Consider the following 11,303-nt stretch of genomic DNA (forward strand, 5'->3'; position numbering starts at 1 on the left):
CCCCAATATCAACTCCACTACTTGCAAGGGAGTGTGACTTTGAACCTTGAAGCCTGCGCACATGCACACAAACACTCACACAAACACATATACGTATTTATTTATTTATTTATTTGTACTCTTGAACAAACAAGCCTTAATGTAAATCATTTAAAAAGCATGACTATCAAGATCCTGTTGTTGAAAAGTCAAAGGTAAATGCCTCCATGAAAGGAGCTACAAAAGCACTTTATTTTTAGAGAAAAAAATCCATAGCCTATTTGGCGACCAAAATCTGCCCTGATAGTGCTTCCAATGGCATGAACCGTAAGGCCACTCTTGTTCTGCTGCGTTCTAAAAATTACAAGGATAAGCAAAAGAATGCATAGAATTTGATACATTCGTGAAGGTAACACAAAAGGATTCATAAATGATAAGTTGAATTAGTATCATCCAGAGGTTCATGTTTCAGGCACCCATTTCCAAAAGTGCCTCTTGACGCCGACAGCACTTTCATCCTCTTTTGAGGTACCGACATCCTCTCCATCAGCCATCCCTCCGTCATGCCCTGGGATGGATGATGAGGTGTTTGTGGCTCCCGCATCAGCACCAAGTTCATTTTCCTCTGTTATGAAATCTTCAGCAGGTAGATGCTTCATGACTGCTTCCATGTGATGTAGCACGTAGCAAGTCATCAAACCCGGATATGAGAACGACTCCCTCTCTTGTACCTCTCTTTTGTATGTGTGCTGCATCATCTTCACACATTCAGCTGATCCAAAGTCAGCGCCAAGCTCCTCTCTGATACCGCGGAGGCATGCCTCTTCAACACTCTCTCCTGGCTTCATTTTCTCAGACAACGGTCTGTTCCTCTCTCTGATGGTACCATCATCCATTTCCTGGTGGGCCTCCAGCAACATTTTGCCAGACCCATTGGTGATTTTGACACTGGCAACATGGACTGTACGTTTTGGGGGTATGGAATCCTCCAATGAGATCTCACCCTGTGAGAGCTCCAGCCACAAGTTAGCTACCTTTTTCGTACCTGGCAGCTTACCCCATTGAGAAATTTGTTCATAACCAGGGGTTAGTCGATCTCTCAGCCAATCAGAGAGGGCTATCACTGAACCTAGCTCTTGTGCTGCCAAACATCTTTTGCCAACTGCACAGAGCTCTGCTTGGGGCTCTTCTTCTGGAGCTAAATCATGCTTTTCAGCAAATAAGCTAGGTGGGTTGCTTAGAGGATCCATTGGATGGCGTGTCGTGTTACCTCTCTGGGAGAAGAAGTCGTAAAAAGCCACAGAAGAGACGGATGATGGTTCTTGCACTTGAAGGAATCGGCTCGCAGGCCGCGCTGAGAAACCGCCGACGACTGTATGTGCGATATGGGAAGGCGTGGGAATGCGGACCCAGGTCATGATGTGCCTACATACCTGTTTGACGCGGATTCGAATTTAATAAGATTGGAAGATTCATGAAACCTTGCTTGAAACATGACGAACTAAGGTTTTTTTAAGGTTCATTTTCGACATTCCTATTAAGGAAAATTTAGATACTACAAGATTTTGCTCCCTAACTCTCTCTCTATCCATGCTTGCTCTTGTCTTTCCCTCCCTCTTTTTTGAGACCCTCCTGAAATGATGGTGGATGATGCTAGCGAAAAAAGTCAGCAATAGAAGTAGTAGTTGTATAGTGAACAATAGCCAGCAAAGGCCCGATGGCAGTACCTAAAAATGGGCATCAATGAAGGAGAGCATGCGTTATTGGAGAAGACAAGCAGGTTGCTACAAAAAAAGTCCATCGTCAGGTCAGCGCATCTCTCTCTCTCTCTCTCTCTCTCTCTCTCTCTCTCAGCAATAGAAGTAGTAGTTGTATAGTGAACAATAGCCAGCAAAGGCCCGATGGGCAGTACCTAAAAATGGGCATCAATGAAGGAGAGCATGCGTTATTGGAGAAGACAAGCAGGTTGCTACAAAAAAAGTCCATCGTCAGGTCAGCGCATCTCTCTCTCTCTCTCTCTCTCTCTCTCTCTCTCCTATAGCAACGTCACATTTATGCAATAGGATAATTTGTTGCAAATGAGAAAGATGTACTACTGTCAGACGAGAGATCCACTCTCACTCTCTCAAAGAGTTGCAAGCATGTCTCTATAGCGGTAACTTGGTGGAAATGAGGAGCTGCTAAAATAGCACAAGTCAAAGTGGTGTAGCATATGGCAAATAGAGGAAGAGAAGGAGGAGACCATTGTTACAAGAGCATCAAGAGGCAATAACACAAGTTAAAGTGGTGTAGCATATGACAAGGAGAAGGTGGATGAGAAGAAGAAGGATGTTTGTTGTTGCAAGAACATGAAGAGGTGCAAGTGGTGTAGACTGGGATCTAATGGAGAACATTAGAAAAAATCTTAGGATTTAGAAAGTATTATAATGGTTTGACCTTTATGTGTTATGAGAATGTATTTTAAGCCCTCTTAAAAATATTATTCTACCCTCTTAAATAATTCGAGGATGCCTGGATTATCTTTGTGTCATACCAAATTATATTAACATAATGGGTAATGCCATTTAAAATATTTATACATTTAGTGCACATTGACGTATGCTTGCGGCTTCCTATGTTTATTGCAGTTGGTTTGTATGGCGGGGTGATTCCTGGAGTACTTATGCTTGATAAACATGTGTGTGGTGATGGTTTGTATGCCTGTGGAATAATTGTTTATTGTTGGATATTTTATAGGTGAAGAGGACTTGGAAGATTGTGGCGGAAGCACATAAATTATTATTTTTGAAATACATTCATTATTTTGAACAAGCTTTATATTTATGTGCTAGCTTGTGCACATCCATTTATTTATTCCTACAAGCTTAGACTTGAAGCATAGACTTGTAAATATTTATTTTGTAAAGCTTAAAACTTACACCTAGCCCCAAGTAATCTAATATTTAAGAGCTCTCTATTTTGTGTAAAGAGAGGGCATCGTGCAAGAAAAAGCATAACTTTTGTATTTTTTTAATGTTTGAATAATTATTTTGGTTCAAAAATTATTTTTGCAAATTCCTAGATGGGGATCCTTGTCTTAGTGGTATTAAAGAATGGGCTAGGTTAATTTGTGGAAGAAATTACAAAGGATTGAAGAAATTAAAGACTTTAAAGACAAAGATTGAAGGGTAGAGGCTTTTGTGACCATTGGGCAATAACCGAAGAACAAAGGAAGGTGGAAAATCACTTCTCTTCACTCAAAACCACTTCCAAGGAAAAAAAATCACTTTCAATCTCTTCTCAATCGGGCGCCACCATAGATGTGCTTAACAAGCAAAGGAGGCTTAAAAACTGCTTTAATATCTTCTAATCAAGTAATTTTATCTTCTCCACTTCTTCAAGGGCTCTAGGCGACTTCCAATAATCTCTCTCTCTTCAAGTATGCGACTAGCTTCAGCTTACATGGTTTTGATTAATTGAGATTAAGCCTTCATAATCTTAAGAGCCCAAAAAAGGTTTAAGAAGGCTCAAAATCTCAATGTTTGGAGTTTTCGGTAGTCGAATGGGTTGTTGTAAATTTTTGGTGGGTACTCAAAGATTGGGCTAGCAATTTCAAAATTTTAAGATTTTTAGTGGTTCTTCAGTAATTGTTCAAGCCTAAAACTCAATTTTTGGTCTATTTTGAGCATAAAAATGCCTTAAAATAGCAGCAAAAAAATCCCAAATCCCAAATAAATCCAAAAATTTTCTAAAAGCTTTATTTCATCTGTCAAAATGAGAATTGAATTTTTCAAGCAGTGGGCAAAGTACAAATATTAATTTCAACCATATTTTAACCCATGCTCAAGCTCATATAACCACATAGTCTCCATTGGAATTATTGTGTGAAGTAAGACTCAAGTTTGGCCTTTGACAAAAAGTTTTTGTTCAACTTTAGCACAAATTCAAGCCATCTTGGGAGTATTATACTAAGTCAATCTGTGTGCTTTATTTAATTATTTATTATATTTTCTTTATTTATTTATCTATATATTATTTACTATATTCTCTTTATTTATTTATCTATGCACAAAATGGCAAATTTACCTACACAACCCACGATGCAAGAGTAAATTGTTGCACTTCAAGAGACAATATCAAATGAGCATAATCATAAGCTCGAGTTAGAGCACTGTATTAAGCGTTCTAAGCGTAAACATGATTTTTTCGATTCTAATGAAGCGGAAAGTGATCATATTAGACACATTGTTAAGGCTACATTATGTGCTCAGAGTTTTCAAAAAAAAAATCACAAATTAGCCAAAAGGTATTCACTTTCCAGAATTATGATGGAAAGAAAGACTCTCATGTGCTTATTGCATGGCTCAATCAGTTGGATGATTATTTCTCATGCAAAAAAATCTTTAAAAAGACAAGATTAAATATGCTTACAATCATTTGTTTGAAAGTGCTGCCTTATGGTGGAATATGATTAAGCAAAGCAAGCATCGACCTAATACATGAAAAAAATTCCATAAGCTTTTAAAAAAACATTTTCTTCCTTCATAATACAAGGTTAAAGCTCATCCAACGATGGGATACTTTATGCCAAGTGGAGAAAGAGAATTTCTAAGCTTACATTGACGAAATTTGGTATATTCTATTACAGGTTCAAGTGATTGAGAAGGTCAAAGAAAGAGAGAAAAAAAAGGAAATTTATTGTCGATCTCAAGCCAACCATTAGGGCAGATGTTAATATGTTTCATCCTTGTTATCTCAGTTTTGTTATGGATCTTGCTCTCAATTCTAAACGCAAAACTTCTATTCCTAGAGATTCTAGACTTTGCATAATTCTTATGCAAAGTCTTTTAAATCCTCCTTTCCTTTGATTAGTCTTGATAAATCCACAACATATAAGGGTAAAGATGTGGCCAAAGGAGATGTTAAAAAAGATAATAACAATAAACCCTCAAATGGCAAGCCGAAGAATCGTATCGTCTCAGTGTTACAAATGTCACAAGGAGGGGCACATTGTACCAGAATGTCGTGAAAAGAAAAATAATTTTGTGGCTTGTGTCAACATGGTTGAAGATGATGATGACACTCAAGCAAGAGGGTAATTCCATTTCTAATTATTTAGATAATTTTGTGGTTGTGGCTTGTGTCAACATGGTTGAAGATGATGATGACACTCAAGCAAGAGGGTAATTCCATTTCTAATTATTTAGATAAAGATAAGTCTCCTATTAATGCTTTGTTGAGAATTCAAGGAAATATATATGAAAAATAAATTTCTATTTAGTTATAAAGTGAAAGCAACATTTCAAGAAACTAAGTATAATTGTACTAAAGAGGTTAATGATCTAGAATTGGAAATGGACTCATTGAAAGAAAAGAAAACATTTTTAGTTTCTCCTTTGCAAGGTGTTAATATCATGTTAGGAATGCCATGAAGCCATGAACATAAACCTCAAATTGATTATGACACTCATACAATATGGTTAATGAAAGATGATAAAGAAAATTATCTTCAATGTTAGACTAAGGGTGATTTAGGTCCTCTTTTAACTCATGCAAACTAAAAGAGCTATAAAAAAGAAGGAGAAGACATTTTTTATTCTTATCAAAACCAGCTTAGTGCTCAAGCTACCTCTAAACCAAACATGCCTCATAATCCTTTTATTTCTAAGTTATTTAACTATTTCTATCTCTTGGTTTTCTTAAATCTCGTCCAGAAGATCATAAAATTGAGATGATCCCTAGAAGCTCTCCACCATGAAAGCTCCTTATCAAGTTAACATGCTTGAGCAGAAAGAGATTGAGGAACAAGTAGAAGAATTGGTAGAGAAATGACTAAATATAGTTCTCCATTTGGTGCTCCAGTTCTTCTCGTAAAAAAAAGAATGGGACGTATCAAATGTGTATTAATTATCGTACTTTAAACAAGATTACTATGAAGCAATATTTAGAAGTGTTCTCACTTCTTTGAGAGAATTAGATCTATGTTAATTCTAATAAGAGCAAATTATTTTAAGAGAAAATTGAATACTTAGGACATATTGTATTTGTTAATGGTATTTGAGTAGACCCTAAAAATATTGAAAGCATGGATAATTGGCCAAAACCGCATGATATTCACAAAATTCAATCTTTTCTTGGCTTTTGTGTAGCTACTATAGGAAGTTTGTTAGAAATTTTACATATATTTCACATCCATTAACTGAACTTCTTAAGAAAGCTAGACACTTTGACTCGATTAATAGACATAACCATTCCTTTTATCAGTTTAAGAAAGCTTTGACTCATGCACCAGTTCTTACACTACCAAATTTTCAACGACCATTATTTGTAGTAGATATTGATGCACGTAGGCAAGGTTTTGGTGTTGTTCTCATACAAGATGGACACCACATCCATACATACACATCCACATCCATTCTTCCACATACACATCCACATTCATACTTCCACGTATACATCCATATCCATTCTTCCACATACACATCCACATACATATCCACATCCATACATACACATCCACATCCATTCTTCAACATACACATTCATACTTCAACATACACATCCACATCCATTCTCCCACATACACATCCACATCCGTTCCTCCACATACATATCCACATCCGTACTTTCACATACACATCCGTTCTTTCACATACACATCCACATCTATTCTCATTACATCACATCTTATCACATCCTATTTTCATCTTATCACATCCCATATACATCTTAACACATCGATTCACATTCTATAACATCCCATACACATCTTATCGCATCCTATTTTCATCTTATCTCATCCATTCACATGCTATTCCCATTTAATTGCTTTTTCTAGGTTGATCCCGATAATGGGATTTTTTCTAAATTTCTGCCAATTGCTTGGCCTAATTAAAGGTTCTTTTTCTCGACGACTAGTTCCATATTCATTCTCAATTTCTCAATTGAATTAAATTCACTATTCCTCTTTTTGAATAGAAGAATTCATGGGATTTACAGAAATCAATTCTACCCATATTTCCACTTTTGATAAATAATCATAAATTGAATTATACTAAAATTTCCTCTTCTTTCCATTTAATTTCTTGGATCTCAAATACCATGGGAGTTCCTCTTTTTGCATTCAATTAATTGCATTCCAATGTCATGGGTATTCCTCTTTTATCATCAATTATTTCTCATAAAGTAATTTCATTTCAAATAAAATACCCATAAATTCAATATGCTAGGAATTTCTCTCTTCCCGTCTCAATGGTGGAATTCCAAATGTCATAGGAATTCCTCTTCTAACATTTAAATATTTCTCATAGATAAAATAAATTTATCTAAATTTCATCTTTGAATTTAATTAAAATGCTCATTAATTCCAATATGCTAGGAATTTCTCTTTTCCCATCTCAATGATGGAATTCCAAATGTCATAGGAATTCCTCTTTTAACATTTAAATATTTCTCATAGATAAAATAAATTTATCTAAATTTTATCTTTGAATTTAATTAAAATACTGATCAATTCCAATATGCCTTTAAGACTTTGGAAACATTACTTAATGGGATTTGAAGTTTTAATCAAAACTGACCTACATAGCATTCATCATTGGTTGACCCAACCTTTGATTTCTGATCGCCATATCAAATGGGCTTCATTTATCTAGAGTTTCCAACCCATGATCTAATATCAAATAGGGAAAGGAAACATTATTGTTGTAGATGCTTTAAGTGGATGTCCTAGTGTCCACAACATCTGTGTGATTGATAGTGAATCCTTGAATCCTATGAGAGAGTCCTATGCCCATGACCCTAATTTGTTTGAATTTTGGATTAAGCTTAGAGACAATAATTAGAACCCTATTGTGATTACTCATGCCATGATGGTTACCTTTTCTTTCAGAAGAGATTGTGTGTTACATGACCTTTTAGACAATTTGTACTAGAGGAAATGCATCAACCACTATACATGGGTCATCAAAGTGTTTCTGATACTTTTGCAATTAGTGTCTAGAGAACTCTTTTAGCCTTATTTTAAACAAGATGTAGCAAAATATGTGGCTAAATGTTCTATTTGTCAAAAAAATAAAAGAAATAAAGGTAAGACCCAAGGAATTATCACACCTCTACCAATCCCTAATGATACTTGGGAACATATATCAATGGACTTCATTACGAGTTTACCTACTACATTATTCCTCATTTGGCTACTAGTAGAGCATATTTTGAGATCGTGCATGGAAAGCTTTGCCTATTCTTGTCGCAAATCTTTCCCACAAAATCGAAGCTGTTGATCGATTCATTATCAATTTTAGTCACATTTATAGTGATGTAAGACACTCTATTGCACATGCTCAAGAGCAATATGTTAAGAAAGCAAACCACAAACGTAAAGTTATATCTTTTGAAATTGGAGATTATGTACTTTTGAGAATTAAGAAATTCATACTAGAGTGTTGAGAAATTCCCTGCTATTAAGCTTGCCCTAAGATTTTATGGACCTTTTAAGATGATTCACAAAATTAATGATATTGCTTACAGATTAGAATTACCTTCTCAATGGCATATTCATAAGTTCAAAGATTGTTATGTAGTATTGCTATACAGAGTTCAAATCTATTAATAGATTGGTATAAAGGTTTGTACCAATCTATCAGATTGGTACAAAGGTTTGTAAAGTTATTGTGTAGATTACATTTCTATACAGATTATTGGAGAGTTACTGTGCAGATTATAGTTCTATGCAAATTACATCAAAGTTGTTGTGTGTATTCCTATTTATAGATTATTATAGATCTTCGATCTACAGTAAGTTTGGAGTATATAATTGTTGTAAGTGCTTAAATCTTTAGCCTATCTTCTATTTCTTGATCATTTGGTAGCAAGAAACTTTTGGTGTGCAAGCCATAGTGTAGAGATTGGTAAAGAAAGAAGCCATAGTGTAGAGATTGGTCAAGAAAGAAGTAAAATAGTGTAGAGATTGGTCAAGAAAGAAGTAAAATAGTTGGATAGCAAGCAATTTTGAGTCATTAAGAGGTTCTTATGCTTAGATCTTACAAAGATTGCTGATTAAGAGCCTAGGAGATAGTTACTTAACAAAGTGGATTGATTAATAGCATGATTAAGGTTTTCCTAATCTCCTAAGAATATTGATCAAAGATGATCATGGTTCTATTGGGAATTAAACCTAAACTTATGGAATGATTCTAGTGTGCTTCCATCTACACTACAAGACCCTTGCATACACAACTAAGAAGTTTATGATTTGAAAACAATAGGAATCAAGAAAGAAACAAGTAAGGCAACAATTGACAAGGCAAGATTCACACTCTCTTATGTAGAACTTTATATCTTAAATGAGATTGGTGCAGAATTTACAAGACTTGGTGTAGAATTTACAAATCTTGGTGCAAACTTTGCAGATTGTAGAGAATTGTGTTATAGTTATAGATATTAAGGTAAATGTTGTGAAAAATATAGATTTTAAGATTTGCTAGGCAGCCAACATAAAATTGATTTGTGGTTCTTAGGAGAAGGGTTTTGCAAAGTTCAAGGCTAATCAATCAGCAAGCCTACAACCACTATAACCTTAACACCTTCAATAGGTTTTCAACCAGTAGTACGCTTATTCCTAGTGGTCTTCTTACTAGCCTCGGTGGTCTTTTGGACCTTCTACTTAGCTACCAAAGAAGATAGCCTCATTCTGACCAAAATAAAGTTATCAAGCCTGAAGAGCTAACCTAGAGGCCTAGTGCAAACACTATCCATGGCACCATGCTCCAGATCCATGGGGACAGCCTTAGGAACATGGCAGCCCCACTCGCCTCATTGAAATACATGTTAATTCGCACAAGTTACAACTCAGAATCACTGCTATTGTATCTTCCAATGGGATCTATCCCATATTCATTTTAGATCACTTCCCAAAACTTGGAACCAAACTAGTTGCAACATTGTCCACCTTGTCTATGAAGGATTTCCCTCATTTTCAATTACAAAGTCCTACACAAAGCAATGGCCAAGGTGCAATGGAGAAGCTTTCCTTATAGAGAGCAATACAGCTCATGCTATGACAATCACTGGTTTTATAATCTCCATTATCTAATCTCCTTACTACCAAAAGTGCTAAAGCTTTAAAAATAACAAGTCATTTCAAGGCTCAGTAGTGCAAGCCATGTAGAGCACGACTATTAGTAGTACAGTGTGGCTAAGACACATAAGGGAACACAACCAAATGTAGATAGCACAGAATCACAATAGCGCAATTTTGAAAAGAGACATGACAGTGGATTTTTGACAAGAGACACAATATTTCTCTATTCGTCGAAGACACATTAGTTCTACAGAGCATTATCATGTAGATAATCAAGTGGATGATCTTGTTGTGTAGCAGACAAAGGCAAGGAGTAGAGCATCACATTTCATTAAATTTTTTTTAAAAGAGTGCAGGCTTCATGGCCTTCTTTAGGCTCAGCACACACAGCATGACAAATAGCAAATCATCACAGGCTTTATTGCCTTTTTAGAGGATCAGCTCATAGTGTAAGGTCACTACAGTCACTGCAAATTCATTGCAGTATAGTGATGGTTGAAGCTTGGCAAGAGGCTTGAGCATAATCGAGCTCTTGGAGCTCTCAATTCTATGGTTGCTAGCACACTATGGGAAGAATTAAGAAGACTCGGGAGAAGAAGAAAGAATAGTGTGTAATTAAAAAAACCCAAGGGGGCGAAGGTGCCTTAGAGTTTTCCTTCAACAATCCACACTTTTTTTTCTTTCGCATCCTTTCAAGTTTTGGGTGTGTGAATTTACACTTGGGCCATAATATTTAGCCTTACTTTGTTTTCAATTTGGCCATCTCACATTTTCTCATTTCCCTTGACATCCTTATGAATTGCATTCTCGACTCTTCACATACTAGATTAAAAGGTTTTCACATGCATTTGGGAGCTTCTTCACATACTAGATTAAAAGGTGTTCACATGCATTGGCACATTGGTGCATTTGGGAGCTTGTTCACATGCATCGGCACAGTGGCGTATTGTTGAGAATTGTTCACATGCCATGTATCTTGCTAGCTCCTTTTTCACACACTTTGTGATTGGTTTGGTGTGTTCACACACCTTGTATCTTGCTAGCTCCTTTTTCACACACTTTCTCATTGGTTTAGTGTGGTCACAGTGCACACATTTTGCATGTGTTGGGTCGTATTTGCACACACTATGGGTCATTCTTATTACCTTTATTCTTCTTATGATGACCGACACACTACACAACATCATCATTCATCGACATCACTATATTACCATCTCATATCTTGATCTTAGAAGGGTTCCTCGTGCATTGAATTCATGGCTCT

At 35.9% G+C, this 11,303-nt stretch overlaps 1 protein-coding gene across 1 annotated transcript; it reads right to left on the reverse strand.

Annotated features, from left to right (window-relative positions):
• Positions 1-207: 207 nt before the first annotated feature.
• LOC147633696 (uncharacterized) lies at positions 208-1,435 on the reverse strand. Its single transcript, XM_086804472.1, has one exon. It carries the CDS (start codon positions 1,395-1,397, stop codon positions 441-443), a length of 957 nt encoding a protein of 318 aa, XP_086660598.1. The 5' UTR covers positions 1,398-1,435; the 3' UTR covers positions 208-440.
• Positions 1,436-11,303: the final 9,868 nt, after the last annotated feature.

The sequence above is a fragment of the Cibotium barometz genome, chromosome 11 (genome assembly GCF_041138505.1).
Source record: "Cibotium barometz isolate CiBa-2024 chromosome 11, ASM4113850v1, whole genome shotgun sequence".
Taxonomy (NCBI): domain Eukaryota; kingdom Viridiplantae; phylum Streptophyta; class Polypodiopsida; order Cyatheales; family Cibotiaceae; genus Cibotium; species Cibotium barometz.